Below are 20,658 nucleotides of genomic sequence, written 5' to 3'. Positions count from 1 at the left end.
CAGGGAGAGTTGCAGAGATTGCTCTGCCAATAATAAGAGAAGGAAAGAAGTTACATATAGATGTTTAAAATGCTTGTAAATAGAGAGAGGTAAGCCATAAGTTGGAAGTTCGGTTAATAGACCCTTAATCCAGACTTGGAAGGCCTGTAGAAATGTACAAAATGTAGTGAAATAGGTCAGGTTATCAACGCAGCTTGCCACATGGAAACCACAAAGTGTTTAGAAAGTGATAAGTGATGGTTGAGTTTTGAATACCCCAATAATAATAGAAATTAAAGCAACAGAACTGCAGGTAGGACAGTTAAAGTGGTCGCCATTCTCTCTTAAAGACTCGATGAATCAGTGTAGAATTTAGTAAAGTAAAAGAAAAAAAAATCAGCAAAGCACAGAAGTAAGTGCGCGTGTACAGTAATACGATTTGGGTCAAATGCCTTGAAATATTAAATGGGACAGAGGGTTAGGGAATGGATGGGTAATGCTTGAGTAAGATCCGGAGCGTTAGAGTTCTTCTGTGAGAAGACAGCTAAAAGATGGGAGACTAGCTTTTTCTCAAGGAGAGCAAGTGTGTGTTTGTGTTAAACGAGAATGCTGTATTTGTGTGTTTTTTTTTTTAAACTATCATTAGATAAGCATTGCATAATGTTTCTTACAGACTACGAAGATCACCGTCAACTTTACGAAAATGCAACGTCCAGTAAATGCGCGTGATGTAACTGGATACGTAATTCCTAATCAGAGATTTTCCGGAAGGAGTCGAGGTAGCAAAGGCTGTGGTAAAGATCGAAGGTTTTGACGTCTCCTGGAAGTGACGAAGGGTGCAGTCGATGTTCTTTTTTTTTTATGTTTTGTCGCATCATGCTCAAGACAGCCAAAGTCACGAATTGTCAGAGAAGGTCGAATTCCTTCTGAAGGTAAGGATCACAGTGGAAGTTCAACCTGTTCCAATATTTTCTCGTGGTGGTGAAATTCGCATTCAGTGTTGGAACTTTTATTCATGAAAGGAACAGCTAACATTTTACACATCTTGTATACAAAGTGAAAGGAACGTTGAAGACTCTCACACACACACTACCAACAGGCATTAATACAATAATAATTTAGGTAAGACAATATACATTATATACACATAAATTCTTCAAATTCAGCAGTATCGCCCTAAATTGTATAGTCATAATACAAAATCATCTGAATCATTTGAATTTTTTCAAAGTAATAGTTAACAAGCTTGTTAACCAGGAAAATAAGTTTTAAGATGATTAAATTTACAAATTATTGGTTATATATAAAGATTGCGTAATATACAACACACTATAAGCAATAGAGACAATTCTGTTGAGATAAAAGAATTAACAAATGCGAAAAACTTCATTGTTTTTATTCTTAAGTAGTTTATGTAAACAGGACATCAACTACATTGAAATACCAATTTAAAAACTACATTATGAAAGGCTACAAAATACCTTTGAAATAAGAGACGAGTTTCAGAATTACAAATTTCTGAAACGCGTTGCAGGATCTGTTCATAAAATATTTGTAAGAAAGAAATCACTCATAAAATATATAAATACTACCAAGCTTCTTTTGGCTATGAAATCTCTTTTTTTTATATGTATATAAAAAACGAAAGTAGGTGAGTAGGCCACACACGTTCAGTGTTCAGACATTAAGCCTAATTTATATAATGGTCAATTCATTTTTCTCCTCTTGATTATATAAGAATAGGGACTATTCAGACGGAATAGCTATTGTACCTATAAATCCCATGGGGATCTTCAGTCATGAATCTTGATTTTATAGACTGGAGTAGAATTATTTATGGCAGATAAGTTTATGGCCTTTGTCCGTAATCTTCGTCGGTGTCTGCTGATGATGACGACGACGTGGGAGAAACCGTAGCTTTTCAGTTCTGCTGCATAAACTTTATGACTTTATAGTTTTGCTGTGGAAACTACTTTTGTGGAGAAAATATAGCTTTGCAATTCAGCTACGGAAACTTTTATTTGGAGAAACTGTAGCTCTGAAATGCAGCTGCAAAAATTATACCTTGTGTAGCCCTACGGTATTTGAAAAGCTATAGTTTTTCATTGTTGGAGAAACTGTTGCTTTACAATATTAGTCTTTGTATTAACAAAACAAGTTTGAAATTTTACGATTCTCTCTTTCCGAAAAGTTAAAACCATTTCATAAAAACGCATATAAAGAAATCTTTCAATCTATTGCAATTTTTCTTACTTAGCATTCGTGACCCCCCGTGACTAGTGCAGAATTGATATTTTTATCCGTCAAAATCAATGCTTCCTTTATAATACACGTAATCCCGAGCGTCTTTTTATACTTTTTATCAGAATTTTATTGCGAGATTTCAAGGCTTCCGTAAGAGAAAGTTACGGAAAAGGAATATATTTCTTGCGCATTAGTCATCTTTTATCAAAATCGTTCTTAGGAAGGTCTAGAAAAGACATAACGCATAGTACCTCTTTTGACTAACTTCTGTTAATGATTCGTACAGCAGAATCTATGAAATACTGAACATTCAACCTTTCCGTTACATCGGACGATGCTTTTTTTCATTTTTTATAATTTTTATTCAAAGCTCGTCAATAAGCATAAAGAATTCATGAAAATAACTGGAGCCAAAAGGTTATATGATGCTATACAATATTGGATTAATAAAAATAAGACGGTTATGACAACTTGAGAGAAGTTTAGACGATTTTGAACATTGTAGAAGGCTCATCATTTGTAGCACTAGTTGTACTTCAATTTGTCCTCAGCAGTGAACAATTATAAACTTGGGATCACATAAGAAGAAATATAATCACATACATATAACGATACAGAAAAGCGAGATGAACGCGTAACATTTAAGAAATAATCTTACATTTGTATGAGATCTCGTGTCAATTTCTTTTGGACGGGATACAGCATCAGGACTTACACCAAAGTCACCTTACTCTAAAAGCACTACTTTTCCAAGTTCCCCGTGTAGCGCTACAGGGTGTAGCGGACTGTGTCCATCATCTGCGCTACCAGCGTCATCAACGCTGGCACCACTGCAATCCACATCAATATGGAGGACAAAACCAGGGTCTCTGTAGGAAGAAAAATTCGTTGACCAAAAATGTCATTTACTGGAAATCGTTATAAATGAAAAATTAAAAAATTAAATTTCTTTTATATTACCGTTGTGAAATTACATGTTAAGGAAGCCAGAATATGAAAATAGACATAATCCTCTATATTTCTCAGAAGACTAATCAAAATGTTTCTCAAATTGCCAGGTGCGGTCAGTGATTTGAAAACGAAGTCCTCATATCACCATTATCATTATCACTGTCGATTGAAAAAGAAACCCACAAAATCACTTTGTAACTTGTTTACTTCTAAGTATTTACATTTAGTTTTACTCCACACTCGAGTACTTTCAGGCCCTTCTGTGGCCCATTCTCAAGAGATGTTTGGGATGTTAGCCTGGGTCAAGGCCCAGCAGTCTTCTGGAACTTCTTCTCGTTGAGCTGTCATTTATGTGATGGCTGTTCTGGTTTTCTTGAGAGTTGCCAATCCCCTCTTGTCGCTCTGATATCCTGAGTCTGAATGGTCAAGTGGGATTCACCCTTGTGGTAAGGGTGTGGTCACCAAAAGTCTGTTGGGCAGGAAACCTAATCTCCAGGTCAGCAGGGTCAATCTTAGCTTCTTTTAATATCAAAGCTCGGCTTATGGGATCTTCCTTCAATTACTTTTAATCAGGAGAGATTTAAAATAATTGAAGCGGAAACAAAGGTTTTACCTCAGAAGATCCCATAAGCCGAGCTTTGATATTAAAAGAAGCTAAGATTGACCCTGCTGACCTGGAGATTAGGTTTCCTGCCCAACAGACTTTTGGTGACCACACCCTTACCACAAGGGTGAATCCCATTGACCATCAGCTCAGGATATCAGAGCGACAAGAGGGGATTGGCAACTCTCAAGAAAACCAGAACAGCCATCACATAAATGACAGCTCAACGAGAAGAAGTTCCAGAAGACTGCTGGGCCTTGACCCAGGCTAACATCCCAAACATCTCTTGAGAATGGGCCACAGAAGGGCCTGAAAGTACTCGAGTGTGGAGTAAAACTAAATGTAAATACTTAGAAGTAAACAAGTTACAAAGTGATTTTGTGGGTTTCTTTTTCAATCTTCAGAAGAAAACTGAAAGAAGTTTTTGTTTGGTTGATTATCACTGTTGTCATTTTTATTATTATTATGTTTGGTTTTTAACTTATATTTTCTCATATTATAGCTACTAGGTTAAACAGCATTACACAATTCGTCTTTTTGGGCTGGTCTACACCAGGCCTTTTATTCCCTTCAATACCTTACCACGTTTTACAGGTTACTCAAAGCCAAATGGTTATGCTGGCATGAGGCCATCTTCATTTGAACTAACCACCAGTTTATACAAGTCATGCTACCATAATACATTCACATCAACCGTCCATCTGATGTCTAGGCCAGTTCCTTGCAACACTCCTGATTGGCTGTGGATAAGCCAATCACAGGGCTGGAAACTCTCGGTCTCTCTCGAGAGTTCACATGTGCAACATCTATTTCCGATCTCTCCTGAGGGATACGTCTTTCAAAAATTATAACTTTCATTGCACCTCAATTTTACCTGCAGAAAAGGAGTGTTTCCTAATTTCATCACTAAACATCGTCAAGCCAATGATTTAAGGATTATAATGATATATAAGAATTATGTACTTCAGTAAATTTAATGCTAAAATACTTATATGATATAAATTTAATACTTAATATAAAATATATTCTTTCATTCCTTACATGGGATCACAGTGCATTCATCATTTATCATCTTCTTTTATACAGTTTCGTAACATAAATGTCATGGAAGACAATGCTACCTAAAAAAATTATAGGCAGGGCTGTCAATGTGAAAATAGCAAGCGAAAGATTAAGAATATTAATCTCTCTCTCTTATCTTCGTGTAGTCAGGTGTTGCTCACGTGAACTCTCGATGACGTCATCATCATGATCACGATCCTTCGATAGAAGTCTTATGGGGGGAAAAGATTATTAAGACTTCATTATCGTCACTAACATTATCACCATATCCCCCTTTCACATCTTATTGTGTAAATCGCTATATGAAAATAAAATCGTTAGTTAGATATTGATACCTTATGGAGGAAATTCATTCATCCCATTGATTTTTCTTTCGCTACAGTCAGTCCTCATACAGCCCTCTCATTATTCCTTTTTATTATACATTACGATTTTCTTCATCATTCTTATATCATCATAATTCTTAAATCATTAGCTTGTCGATGTTTAGTGAAGCAATTGGGAAACACTACTTTTCTGCGAGTAAAACTGAGGTTTAATGAAAGTTATAACTTTTGAAAGACGTATCCCGGTAACCCTCAGGAGAGGTCGGAACGTAAACGTTCCCTCCGTGAACTCTCGAGAGAGACTGAGAGTTGCCGGCCCTGTGATTGGCTTATCAACAAATCAGGAGCGTCGTAAGGAACGGCGGTGGGCATGAGATGCACGGGTGATGTGAATCTATTATAGTACATTATAATGACATAAAACCTCACTATAATGACTGACTGATTTGAGTAGGGATCTTAAAAAGACTTACGGGAGTTATTCCTCTTGGGAGTTTTATTTGAAACATCCTTGGCGCCTGTTCCTAAAGCACTAGGAGAAGATTCCTGCTTACTCGAGGAGGACCCAAAGCCTGCAAACCCGCCAAGTTGTAGGTTGACGTCTTTGTTACTGTTGCCCTTGGGTATGTTTGGGGTGGACTGAGAGGAGGAAGAAGAGGAACCCACGTTTGATGATGAGGAGGGGAGAGATGAAGAAGAGGAAGAGGAGGAAGAAGCTGGGGCTGACTGAGAAAAGGAGGAGGAAGAGGAGGAAAAAGACGGAGAGGAGCCAGATGATGAAGAGGAAAATGAAGGAGAAGAGCCGGTCAGTCCATTTCCAGGCAGTCCATTTCCAGTAAGGCCATTTCCAGTAAGTCCATTTCCAGTGGGTGGCCGTCCGGACTGTGACACCCCCTGTGATGAGGAGATTGAACTGCCGCTGGCGCCTCCAAAGGAACTCGTATAGCCAGGTATGTTCGAGCCACCGGAGTTCAGTGAGGTCTCAGTGTCCGCCGGTGCTACGGCAGGGAGACTTCCAGGAAGGCTTCCAGGTGGACGTCTCGTTGCTCGGGGCCGAGTGCTTCCGGTGTTACTGGAACCTTGAAACTGGATAGTGTGGTCCGTATTCAATACCCCGTGTGAGATACTAGAAGGGGAATTGTCCGAATTGATGTTTGAATGCGAGTTGTAGACATTTCCCGTGAATGGCTGAAGGAGAGATTGCCCGGACCCGCTGCCCCTCGAGGGGTTCATCGAAGGCGTTTCGGAGGGCGGGCTCGGAGCGTCGCCACTTATTGGCTGTAGGAGGGTCCCTTGGCGCTTGGCTTCCGTACCTGCAAATAGAAGAACAATAAGTTATATTTCTGTTTTGTTTATTATCATTTCACTTTTCATAATTCCAATAGGTAAAGAGTACAGTGCAATCGTCAGCTAGAACATTCTTTGATCATTATATCTTCTTCAGATCGTGATGTATAATTTGGCTGGTTGTGGATATTTATCACCATCTTATTTATTTTGTAATTGTAAAAAAATGCTCTGTTGTAGCCTTTGAATTCCACATCATATGTGAAAATATTTGGTATTAATTCACACTTGAATGTAGGCACTTCTCCTTATCTTTACGTTCTGTTATGCTGTAGTTATCTCGGTGAGTAGCAGTTTATTAATTGACAAGTTTTGATGTATATTATACTATTCGTTTTCTAATACCGAGCATTTACTTATTCCCAATTTTAGTTTTCTGTAAAAGAAAACTATTGATATGGCTTTGTTTGTCCGTCCGCACTTTTTCTGTCCACCCTCAGATCTTAAAAACTACTGAGGTTAGAGGGCTGTAAATTAGTACGTTGATCGTTCAACCTCCAATCATCAAACATACCAAATTTCAGCCCTCTAGCCTCAGTGGTTTTGATTTTATTGAAGATTAAAGTTAGACACAATCGTGCGTCTGGCAACGCTTAGGACAGGCCACCACCGGGCCGTGGCTGAAAGCTTTATTGGCGGCGGCTCATGCAGAAAACTCGATTGCGCCGAAGAAACTTCGGCGCATTTTTTACACAACCGATGATTTATGTACTTCCGTTATAAATACTTTTATATAATTACTTTCCTTTTATCACTTAAACAAATGAATCTGTTCGTTTATGTCTGAACTGCACAGACTAAAAGGTGTTCTCAGGTAGTGCTGTATTTCAGTACTGGAAAGCACGTGTTCCTGCCAAACTACAGTGTTTTAGTCATCTGATCACGGTAGTTGTCTAGGTCTGAGTTAGACCTTTCAAGCTGAAAACTTTAAGGTTGAACACCCAATATTAAGTTTTCATCAAGATTTCATGCTTAAGGAAAAAAGTTTAAAACAGATTTGACGCGACAGCCAGAGAATTGATCCCTACAGGCTGTGTGAAAGTACTGTTACTCATATCATGTACCGATGCGATACCTAGGAGCAGATAGGAGTAGTAGTTACATTAATATATTTTGTAAAAGCTGTTTCCGTCTCCAAAACTCATTGAGTACTGTCGATGGAAATGTAATCGTCCATGACAAAGGACCACTGCTAATCATAAAAGGTACATCTTAATTAAGAAAATGTAAAATAGAGTTTTTTGGTGACTGTGTTCAAACTAAAGAAAACATAGTTTCTTCACTCAATAGTTTACATATATTGCACATTATGATAGCTTCATAAATACGCTTTTGTTTTGATTACCTTAGAGGCTTTCACGGGAAATGGCGATAGAACCCTACTGCAGGAATGTTTTTTATTAAGAAATCACTTCAAATTGAACTACAATATATTAAGTCAAGTCAGCAGTATATAAGGAGAATTAAGATGCAGTGCTGCATGAAGAAACTATGTTATTTTAAGTATGAACAGTCATAAAAAAACTCTACTTTACATTTTGCTAATTAAGATGTATCTTTGTGAAAAATGATCACGAATAACGTGATCTGAATAGCTGTGGCTGTTTGTCGTAGATGGTCACATTTCCATCTTCAGTAATTAATGCGTTTTGAAGTCGGAAATAAGTTTGATTTACAAAATTCTCCGTATCCTGCTGCTAGCTGTCGTTACGGTGAATATGAATAACATTACTTCGTACACCCTGTAGAGATCAACTGGTCAAAGAGCAGATTTCTTCTAATATTAAACATTATATATATATATATATATATATATATATATATATATATATATATATGTGTGTGTGTGTGTGCGTGTGTGCGTGTGTGCTGTGTGCGCGTGCGTGCCTTTAATATGAATGATGATGTTGCAGTAATAGATTCAGTTTAAAGATGAAATTCAATTGCTTTCATGTCTTTAAGAGAAGACCCCAACTCAGTTTTACGACTAACTTTTCAGTTGAAATGAAATGTAATAGATATATAGTATATATGTAGTATGTAGTATATATGTATAGATATATATATATATATATATATATATATATATATATATATATATATATATATATATGGGGATACAATCCACAATGAAGTAAAATCCTCTTGTAGTTTAAAATATATATCTCTAGTACAGGATTAAAGCTTTCGACCATCAACTGTGGTCTTGTTCACATTTTAGTGAACAAGACCACAGTTGATGGTCGAAAGCTTTAATCCTGTACTAGAGATATATATTTTAAACTACAAGAGGTTTTTACTTCATTGTGGATGGTATCCCCATTTACGTAGAGGTACGACATAGTACCTGGCTTCTGCATATATATATATATATATATATATATATATATATATATATATATATATATATATATATATATATATATATATATATATATATATATATATATATATATATATATATATATATATAAGCATTTGGAAGAACAATTTATTCACATTGCATGAAACAAACCTGAAGCTAAATCGGTGAATTACAACAAGCAAGTTCAGGTAACATTTTATCACCTAAAGAATCCATGAGAGCCCTAATTTAAACGTCTTTTCTAGTGTATGTGGATTATGCATAGTTGTTACGCTACGCCGTAACGACGGTATGCTTGACATTTCATTCAACTGAGGATGTAAACTGTCTTTTTTAAGATCTGCGTCCACTGACTTATACGGGGAAAAGGACTATAAAATTCTAGACTAGCGTAACTTGTATCGATGTAACAGAAATTACTTCTCCGAAGTCTCCCATGAATGTTGTTACTCTAACTACAACTCATTAAAATAAAGAGATTTGGGCGATCCTACTTTGGAAGTAATTGGGTATCTTAGGAGTCCTGCAATGCTTTGAAATTAGCTATGAGCAAAATGCGAAAAATTTGCAGCAACCTTTTAGGTAACAAAACGTAAGTCCATCTGTGTACCATGACAAGCTGAGAAACCCGAAGAAACAGAGCACTGCACAGCTTAAATTTGGGGTTACAACGCATTTGCTTTAGGGAAGAGTGATTTTGTGTTTATGAAAACTGACGTCACAACATCTAGGTTATTGACACCAGGGAAGAGCGAACGAAAATAATTACTAATACAAGTGCAATCTTTCTGTGCGACAGGTGAATAAGACATGAATACTTTCTAAAGGCAAACGTTTGATATTGAATTAAGTGTGCGCGTACCATTTTTCACAGGGGAAGGGGGGGGGGGGAGGCGAATAAAGCCTCCCTCTTCTGAGCAAAATTCAAAGATCAGGTTGGTAGACCCATATGCATTTTCTTGCCTCCAGCTGACGCTGGTAAACAGTCGTAGTTAGGTCATTTGGTGGGAGGCAGGGCCGGATCTATCCCGAGACCTCGCAAATGAGAACACGCTAAAATACCATTGAGCATCTTTGAAAATACAGTCAACACGATTACCTTACTTTGACTAAAAAGTACTAATTTCATAAAATAAACGATAAGGATCTGGACTAAAGAAGATTTATAGAAACATGAAATGAAATGACTCAATTTACTGAAACGTGGATCCAAAGAGCGTTTGGTAGGTTCATATCAAATAATACCGACACTCAATAGGCAAACAACCTTAACAGAGAGAAGATACAATTGATCGCTTTCGTACTCAAGAAAACACAACAAAGACAAATACTTTATGCAAACCTGACTAACTGTTGTTCAGCTGTGTTTTTATGATTATTCCAATCATAAAGAGAGAGAGTAATGTAAATCACGGTTAGTACCTACTGAATGATCCAGATAAAATTGTGTGTAACAAGCTGAAAAGGGTGATTTGGAAGTAAGAGAACGCTCTCTAACAGGGAGACCCTTGTTACCCAGAACTGAAACGTCAGGCAATGGGCACGATTCTTCAAATAGCAGAGCGCACTACGAACAGATAAAAAACTAAACGGCATCTGAATTTTGACCAGTAGCGAGAACGGGTGTTCTCGCCAGTAATCATTTTGTAGGTGAATGTGTGAAAACTGGAAGTTTGCGCGAGAAAAACTAACCAAGCATTCGTAGGAAGTTTATTCGGACTACACGAATACCTCGTTCAAGGTAAGAGCACTTGATATACATACATGCATCCTTTCAAATAGTAGCGCTGTGCTCCTGGCTAAGGCGAAATTTTCTCGTTAAATAACTCTACATTTCATACTAGACCAAAAAGAAGGAAAAGGCGTTCTCAGGTAAATTGCTTTAAGAAGAAAGCCCTTTCCTGAAATAAAATTCCATAGTTTTCAAAATGAGTAGCCAGTATTAATTTTGTAAGTGATAGCACAATTATTGCCTAGTGTTTAAAAAAATCAATGGTAATTTGTAAATATTGTAGGTATATATTTATGTAATATTTTTTAACATCCTACTTAGGTAAATATGTAATATTTTTCTAATAAAAAATAAATAAAAATGTTTAGTTCGAAACCAGTTAGTTACGTTTCCCGAAACAGAATGTTTTCCATTTAGCCATAGGCTAGAATGAGCATTGATTGGTAAGTCTTTGATCTCGGCCAGTGATTCGTCAAATGTCTTCCAATGCGTTATATATACGTATCAACGTTAGTTTTGTTTGTGTAGTATAAGTGATAAATACAATTTTTATCGAATAATTATTCGATTTTTGAGTTGGGTGCAATGATGAGACTCCCTTGTGTTAAGACATTTTACGTACATTATTCGACGTCATGATATTACGGGTGCAGTTCGATAACCTTATAACTGGGGATATTTTAATTCAAAGAATGCTTGGCAGGGCAAAGTTCGAGAACGCATGAAGGTTCATGATAATTAATAGTGTACCGGTATGGTTTAAAGGAACAACGTAGGCAACGTGAACCAAACTATTCAAAACCTTAAAACATCAATAAATCGAAAATGCGACTGTTGCAATCGCGTGAGAAATTGCTCTTTTTGTTTATTATACAACTCGGGGATCTAAACCTTTAAATCCTAATAGAAAACACATCGGATTTTTTGGGGGTGACTGGGGGACGAGACACGCTTGTCAATCTTAATAGAAATGAAAGTTAAATTTTTTTTTTATCCAAGCTATTTTTTCCTAGTATATAAAATAAGTACTTAAGTTTTTCTATGTTCGACTCACGTAGCCAGATAGTTTCTACATAGGTTGTGTTTAGAATTTTTTTTCTTTATAGTGATCGAGTACAAGGTTTTAACGCGAGTTATTTTTATTCTTCATATAAAATATTTTAATGTACCTGCACGATACAAATTCCACTGTAAACGAAAAGCTTTATACACGTATTTACAGATATGAGCACACACACATATATATTCATTTGTTTGTTTATATTTATTCATATTTATATATGCATATATATATTTAGATATTTCTCGGATGAAACTCCCTTTTAGCTTATTTATTTATTTATCTTTTTAGTTTCTATTAAATTTTGTTTACGCCGTCAGTAACCTAGATGATGATGTGACGCCAGTTTTAGTGCCCATAAATTAAGCGGTCATCAGACTCGTCGATGAAAATCTGCACCACCTCCTTTCGTTTTTCATGTATACGTATATTACTTGGTTGTAGCCTTTGTTGTTTTCTTAATATCATTTTCTAGCTATTGCATTTGTTGTTTTACAGTATTTGCTCGCGACCTGCATGTGGGTGTTAGTGCCGTCAGTGATATCCACCCCCTCCTAACAGTTGTTTCATAGTGCAACTGCTTTGAGGTTTTCCTCCTTTTACACCTTTCAGACCTTAATACTGAGTGACCTCACAGGTCCCAGCGCTTGGCCTTTGGCGTAAATTCTATATTCCATTCCAACTACCCTTCTAGCTGTTCGAATTCTCGAACAGACTACTTGAGTGATTAACTAGTCTCGATTCTCGTCTTGCTCCAGATCCAAGATTTAATGATTAGGAATAGTTGGTGGTACTTGGTCCCACCTTCGGAACGTGTTGTAAAAAAAAATAGGTTTGTTGTTGCTTTTGTTTTCGATTTAGCTGACCTTATGCCAGCACGGGCTCTTGCTCATAGAGCAACCTGTAATATCGGCCTGCTAGATGGCATTAATGACGCATTTTAAATCTCTTAGTTTTACCATTGTCAACAACCTCAAGGGATATATTTTTTTATACAAGCTTGAACTAGGTAATGTATTCCCTTTTATGAATATATCAGTTTTAGACATCTGTGTAAAGCTGTGTTTGATTTCATGAGAGAAATTCATCTACAGCGGGTGTTACACGCTTTTCAGACCGCCAGCATTAACACTGTAAAGGTTCTAGTGTTATAACAGCCCCGTAAAAGACGTCTTAAATCATTTCCAACAAGTGTCATTAGTCCTGCCGCTCATAAGACTTCTCCGTAGTTATTCTGACTCAAATTGCTGTTTATGTACTATATAGTTAGTCTATTTTTACTTAGATTTGCTTGTTTTCTCTTTCTATCATAATGAAGCTGGTTTTTTCTAATAAATGACTGGCCATAATTCTTTCATATGGATTCCACGTAATTACTGGAAAATTCTAAGTAAGAAAAATTGATTAATTTTTATAGGGGTTCCACCGCCGGTAGAACGTGTAGAGCTACTTTTATCACTCTAAGATTTGTAAAAGATCTTCAAACTGGAGTTTAATAGTAAATCCAGCTGTAATATCGCATCCCTCGCTGAAATTCCAATTTAGATCAAGCGTTGAAGCTTGACAAGATAGCATAGAGCCACTTGCTGACTGAGTTAGATGGAAACATCAGCACTAGGGAAAATCGGTGAGAGGGAAAACTTACATGCACCTTAAGAAAGATTTTCTTTTAGTTCAGGTTAAGTATATCTTAGTTTTACCAGACCACTGAGCTGATCAACAGCTCTCCTAGGGCTGGCCCGAAGGATTAGTATTTTTAGGTAACTGGGAACCAATTGGTCACCTAGCAACGGGACCTACAGCTTATTGTGTGATCCGAACCACATTATATCGAGAAATGAATTTCTATCACCAGAAATACATAATTCTGATTCCACGTTGTCCGCGCCGAGAATCGAACTTCGGACCACCGTATTGGTAGCCGAGCGAGGAACTTTTACTTTGAGTACCCAGCCCCTTCCATAGTAAAGCATGCCTTGAGAAACCTGCTCCAGGCAGGACTGCGCATATCATTCTTAAACTGTATAGTCCTGAAATTCCAAATGCTATACGTGATTATAATGGTGATAGGGTTAGGTTAAGTCTTGGTGAGTGCAACATAGCACGTAGCAGGTATCATAGCATCGTGCTGACGTGTTTCTACTTTTAAAGGCAAGGAAGTTTGAACAAGAATGAAAGTTATGAAATAATTAGGAGTCTGTGGTAACTGTGACGGTAACAGGGTAACGAACGAAATAGTGCGACTCACACTGTACCTACGAGAGAGTAAAAGACAAGGTGCCGAACATGTGGTGAAATTGAGAAATTGCAAAAGTTTGTTTTGGAAAACAAAACTGCAGCAAATACTGGTCACAGATACAAATATAATGTCTTGAAGTAGTGCGTTGTAAATACTCAGTCAGTTAGTCAAATAAAAATAGCATATTATAAAAGTCAAATAAAAATAGCATATTGTAAAATCCAGAAGTGGAGTCTTTCACTACGCTAGCTTTTGTTGGAACATTTTTTAACTATGTTTTGGCCCCTTACCCATAATTTCTTTCGTTTTCCGTGAAAGGGTTGGTTGGTGGGAGTGGCTTGGTCTTCAACTCCTAAAGAGATTCCCTTCAATATTTTTACATAATGACGAAAACTGAAGGCTCCTCCTTTCTGACTGTGTGATGTGATTCTGTGAATGTCTTTGCATGCGTGTGTATATGAACTGGTGACCTGAGGAACTCGTCAAGTCGGCGTAGCGGAGCTGGATAAGAAGTGTATTGTAATTAAGTAAAGCACTCGGGCACTGTGCTACAAGTCAGGACATAAACGTCAGTTCTGCAGTCAGGAAAAATGACTGTTGAGGGTTATAAAGGAAAGTTCAATCCCTAAAAGACTGAACTAGACTCAGGGGTAAAACTCAGGGATTATTTAACGCCAGAGGACGTAGAGAAAGGAGAGGAAAAGCAAGAGAAAATGCAGCTGAAATTTTTTTCTCTCTCTCTCTCTCTCTCTCTCTCTCTCTCTCTCTCAGTATGCCCTTCCCCCCACCTCTCTCTCTCTCCACCATATATGTTTAAACGAACCTTCGCAAAAGTTCATCTGCTTAAATCTCACGCGACGCACTGTTTGCTCGTACGATTATTGACTCATATTCAGAAATCTCTTTTTTTTCGAATTTTACGTCTCTTTTGTAGATATCAAAATGCTTTTCAAAAATTCAGAAAGATATAAGGCAACAATTTTCATATTTTAGACAATTTTCCTTAATTGTTTCATATGACAATCGATTCAGTAACTCAGAGTATTATCGTAATTTAATTCTCTCTCTCCTCATCTCTTCTCTCTCTCAATCTTCTCTCTCGTCTCTCTCTTCTCTTCTCCTCTCGTCTCCCTCTCTCTCTCTCTGTATGGTTCATTTTCCTAACTTGTTTCATATGATAACCAATTGAGTAACTCGCAGAGTATTAATATCCTAAGGTCAGGAAATACGGATATCTTACCGTTTTTTTAGGCCCAATTTCTAAAAGCCAAATTCGTGAGTCATTCGAGTAGCGTCTGGAGATGGCGTGCAAAGTGAAGATCACATTTTATGGTTTTAAGACTCTGATGCCTCGCCGTAGTTATCGTGGCTTGGCATGATATGCGTTCCGAGGATTCACCCCAAAAAATCTTTATTTTATAAGTTTGTAAACGCTGCCGTGAGATTCCAGCCATGGGTTCTTATGGTAGCCTTGTACAGTCTCTCGATTTTTTTTTATTAAGCTGGCCTTAAGCCAGCACGGGCTCTTGCTCATAGAGCAGCCCGTAAACTCTCTGAATTGAATATAGAATTTAGGCCAAAGGTCAAGCACTGGAACCCTATGTGGTCATTCACCACTAAAACGGAAATTGACAGTAAAAGCTTTGAAAGGTGTAACAGGAGGAAAACTTCTCAGATGTACTATGAATCATTCGTTAGGAGAGGGCGGAAAGTAAGATGGAAGAAAGAGAATATGAAAGGATGTAGAGTCAAAAATCGAAAGGAGTTGCAGCTAGGGGCCGGAGGAACTCTCCAACGAACCTTTAGTAACGCCTACAGTGCACCGCATGAGGTGCACTGATGGCACTACGGGAGAAGTGCAGGCCATAAAATGTTTTAATCTTAGAACGAGAGGGCTCATTCATGGTTCAAAGTGCCTTGTTCTTACAGAGCAAAATTGTAAGATATCCTGTTTCTCTGCTCCGTGGTAGCTTAGTTTTCGAAATTTTAGAAAACTAAAATTTCTATTTGATTAAAAGTGTGGATAACTGAGTAGCCAATGACTTAATTATGGCTATGAGAGTGTTAGGGATTGTAGGGAAATGGTCGTAGCTTTCTTTCATAACTTTTATACATGCTGCAATGTTAATTAGAAAATTGGTCATTGAGCTTTGAATGTTTTGGGTCCAAAAAAACCAGGTATTTTTCAGCAAGGTTTCATCGACTACTGCGTTTTCATAAATAATACTCATTAATTACTTTATTTAATTTCAAGAACAATACCACTGCTTAATCACTTTAATGAACATTAATTCTTTTATCCCTTTTAATAATGTTTTGTGCTAAATAAGGGTGAACAGATTGTTGACTAAGCAAAATATGCTACACGTTCTATACAGATAAAGAAAATTCACAAAATTGTTTTTTTTTTCTATTTGTATGTATCTTGCTTCCATCACTGTCACTTCGGAGGTTCGTTTACTTCTTATTTTTGTATTTATTTTAAATGTGCCTTAAGAAGAGATTGTGATAACATTCGGATAATTATCGGAAATGCTCCTTCCCTACTCCTCTTCTCTCTCTCTCTCTCTCCCAGAAAGAATGTTCAAGCCCTCGCTCGCATACACATACATATCTATATTATAAATGGATCATGTATGTACGGATATGTGTGTGTGTGCCAGCTAAACTCAGAAACGCTTTGAGCAAATTCAACCAAACTTAGTATACATATGACTGACTTACATAGAAATCAGCACCGTGGGGGCAAGACATCACTAGCACCAAAGGTGTAGAGACTGGGAAGGGCCTCCCTGAAATGAGGCTGGTTCTGCCCGTTGACTTAGTAACTAAATAAACTGACGAATATATCGTACCTAATCTCGGTATACATTACGACTTACTATCTGAAAAAGAATACCTTGGGGGTGGGGGTGGTGGGGTGCCGGGCGGGGGGAGGGTAAGACATCAAAGGCACCAAAGGGCGTGGGAGTTAGGAAGGAGTTGCTAGAGAGAGAGATAGCAGAGGAGTGTTAGGAAGAAATAGGAGGGAAACAGTCAAGGAGGGTTGGAGAAAGGGGGGAGAAAGGGAAGGAAGGGAGGGGGAAGAAGGGGAAGGAAGGGGAGAGGGAGAGATAGAGAGAGAGAGAGAGAGAGAGAGAGAGAGAGAGAGCGGAGAGGGGAAGGAAGTGAGCGAAAGAGTAGAGAGGGTGTTAGGGGAGGATAAAGATGGAAAATGTGAGATATATATATATATATATATATATATTATATATATATATTAAACTACAAGAGGATTTTACTTCATTGTGGATTGTATCCCCATTTACTTAGAGGTACGACATAGTACCTGGCTTCTGCATATATATATATATATAATATATATATATATATATATGATATTATATATATATATATCATTTATATTATATATATATTATTATATATATATAATATATATTTAGTATAAATACTTATATACACACACACACACACACACATACATATATATATATATATATATATATATATATATATATATATATATGAGAGAGAGAGAGAGAGAGAGAGAGAGTTAATGGTTGTCATTCAAGAGTTATCCTTGGTAGCGCCGGGTTAGTCAGCTAGTATGTTTGTGTGTGGGTATGTATGTGTGTTTGTGAGGGCGCCCGCTCTTTTTCTTGTTTGTTTGTTTGTATGATGTATTTACGTTACATGACTTCCGAACCACGTCGAGAGTAAACTTCTAACACCAGAAACCCCCTCTTTTGCAAAGAGTACATTGTGATGATGTAAGTGAAACACTGGAGTGCAGGACCTTTTGTCATTCCTCCAAGACATTTTCAGAACACACTAACAAACCAAACGCAGCGGAGGTAAAACTACAGGTAGTAACCCCCATTCAACTGCCGTGTGCGGTCGTGTGATCGTTTGAGTCTATACCATGACTGCAGCTCCTGTCTTTGTCATTGTCGTTGCTTCTTTATCCTTGTTGTTGCCAAGTCTCTCGACGGACTGCATCGCCGGCCTCTTTATTAAAATCGTTCCGAATCGATTGTTCCAGGGAGCCTGATTGCTTCTTACCCCTCCTGCGACGCCTAGCAACAAGGCTCCCCTACATGACGTCCTTGCCTCGACTGCATGCCTTTTAAATATGCCTTATAAATATGCCTTGTACAGAGGATTGCTAGGGAGGATGTGTTTTGTCTGGATGGACAGCTGTTTGTTTTGGTTGTACACTGGGGATCTCTTAGACGTGAATGAAAACTGGAAAGTACGTATATACTCATGTCAGCTGAAAGTGCAGATGTAAGAGAAGGTTAGGGCATGATTTGCACTGTACTCTCCGGTGCAGTAATGGGAAAGTCACAATTTTGGCTACGAATAAACGGCAGGGAAAAAATGTCAGAGCTTTGGCTATAGAAAAAGTCGCATTAATTTATGGTGGCTAGTAATAAGTCACAGGGAAAAATGCAATATTTTGTGGGGATCATTATATATATGATATTTGCATTTTTTTGTTGATGTTTTTTGCGGTTATCCCCTAGGGGATTGTACTAAACACGCCGCAAAGATGGATGAATACTGGGTTAAAATGTACTAAACACGCCGCAAAGGTGGATGCATACCGGGTTAAAACCTCTGGGGTCACTATCTTGGACAGATTAATGTGATTTTGTTGTTTTTTCCTGTGACTTTTTTTTTCTAACCTGGATTCGATTCCGAACGTCGTATAAAGATCTTGGTTGCAATTTGCGGGAAAATCCTGCTTACCGCGGACGACCTTAGGTCACCATGAAACTCGATCGTCATTAAAAGTGGCAATAATCTCCTAAAACGTCAAGTTGTATGCTAAAATAGTCTTACTACTGCGGTTCTCAAGCAATATCTAAATGCAGAGACGACTTGCAAGAAATAAGAGTTACATTAGAAATAATAATGCTTCTGCTTCAATTCACGCTTGAGTCAATACACTTGCCATACCAGCACAGCTTAGAAAATCTTAGGTCTTGCTCTAAAATCATTCGATTTTATGCGTTTCCTGAAACGACGGAAAACTGAAATAACCCAACACATCGCTTTCACATATTTCATATGCTTATAAATCGCGAAATTATTCGGAAAGTTTATTTCGCGGGCCGCAAAATAAAATGTGCGCCGATTGCCCATCACGCAGCGATATATTCCATTAGTTTCGTTTTGGATTCTGTCATCGCCGTTGAATTCATTTCTGATTTTTCTCATCACAGTGATGGTAATAATAATAATAATAATAGAAGTAGGACGAAAAATTGGCGCCTATTCTGGTTAACTTGAAAGAAAACCATCTAGGTTCCGACTGACTTGACCCTAGAAAAATGTTAATAGTAAATTTAGCTGCCACAGATGCACATACCTATGACCTAAGCGCAATAGTACTCAACTCGAGGTTTATCGATTGATGAAAACAGGTGCTTTTATTATTTTGCATACTAATGTGGGTGTGTCATTTGTTGTTACATTTATTATGTAATTATATAGTATATATGTGTTTGTGTGTAAACATATTCATATGTAGTGTCATTTTTTTAAATTGTTGGGAGATTGTAGATACTGTTGAGTTATTACATTTATTATGTGTCAATATAATATATATGTGTGTAATTATATATATGTATAATATACTATATATATTACATATATACTATATATATATATATATATATATATAATATATATATATATATAAAGGTATATTTAATATTTCATTTATTTATTTATTTATTTAATTTTGTTTTTTTTTGCAATTGCTGGAAAAGTGAAGATATTGTTGCACTGACATAAGGGGTCGTTTGAAAATTCCGTTCTGCATTTTGTTCATTTTTATTGCCATTTGTAAAGCTTTTAAACCCAAGATATTTTCTAAGATTATTCGACTTCAAAAAACACATAAGAATAAGATTGAGCAATAACGGTATAAATACAGTCCGATAATGGAGTTACGTTGTTATTAATTACTATGAACCAAACAAAAACTTCTTCCAGTTTTCTTCTGAAGATTGAAAAAGAAACCCACAAAATCACTGTGTATAACGTGTTTACTTATAGGTATTTACATTTTATTTTACTCCACACTCGAGAGATAGGGCCTGAAAGTACTCGAGTGTGGAGTAAAATAAAATGTAAATACTTACAAGTAAACACGTTATACACAGGAATTTTGTGGGTTTCTCTTTCAATTAATTATTATATTACGAGCGAAGCGAAATCTTACTGGAAATGAGCCCGGCCCTAACGCTGTTCAAATGCTAATGTCTCCAAAAGTATCGAATGCAAAAGAAAAATTCTTTCGGCAGATAAAACCTTACATCTTTCAATCTCATCCCATATAAGATTTATTTAAGACTGTTTGAAATGCAATTAACGATAATTATTTAGCAGAGAGTTCAGAGATACCTAGTGAACCCTTTGATGGTTTAACTTGAAGCTTCGCGAATCATCGCCTTAGGGCGTCTTACTGGTATATTGTTTGAAGCACATCCATCTTCTGTATATATTAGCCCTGTGACTATCCAAGCACTACAAATGTGTGAAATGATTTTGGCTATATCCGTCTCATTGTTCGATTGCGGTGTCCTTTCTTTTTCCACTTCACAGCATTTCTTGAGCTCCTTCTGTTGCTGTTCTGAACCGATTGTTATGGTAGTTTGGAAAATCAATAACAGTAGCAGAGAAAACACAGAATTATATTTCCGCGTGACTTATTCGTTAGCGTTATTATTCATGATATA

At 37.0% G+C, this 20,658-nt stretch overlaps 1 protein-coding gene across 1 annotated transcript in view; it reads right to left on the bottom strand.

The window, feature by feature from the left end:
* Positions 1-935: 935 nt before the first annotated feature.
* The window catches only part of LOC135195656 (uncharacterized protein DDB_G0271670-like), a 95,191-nt gene continuing 75,468 nt past the window's right edge, over positions 936-20,658 (bottom strand). The window contains exons 2-3 of the mRNA XM_064222027.1: positions 5,640-6,479; positions 936-3,092 (exon numbers count right to left, since the gene is read on the bottom strand). Of these exons, the coding sequence (XP_064078097.1) occupies positions 2,992-3,092; positions 5,640-6,479 (941 nt within the window). The 3' untranslated portion in view covers positions 936-2,991. The remainder of the gene's footprint in view (positions 3,093-5,639; positions 6,480-20,658) is intronic.

Source organism: Macrobrachium nipponense, chromosome 16, assembly GCF_015104395.2.
Source record: "Macrobrachium nipponense isolate FS-2020 chromosome 16, ASM1510439v2, whole genome shotgun sequence".
In the NCBI taxonomy this organism is placed as follows: Eukaryota; Metazoa; Arthropoda; class Malacostraca; order Decapoda; family Palaemonidae; genus Macrobrachium; species Macrobrachium nipponense.
Note: the sequence above shows the minus strand (reverse complement) of the source record. Positions and strands in the feature narration are given on the sequence as shown.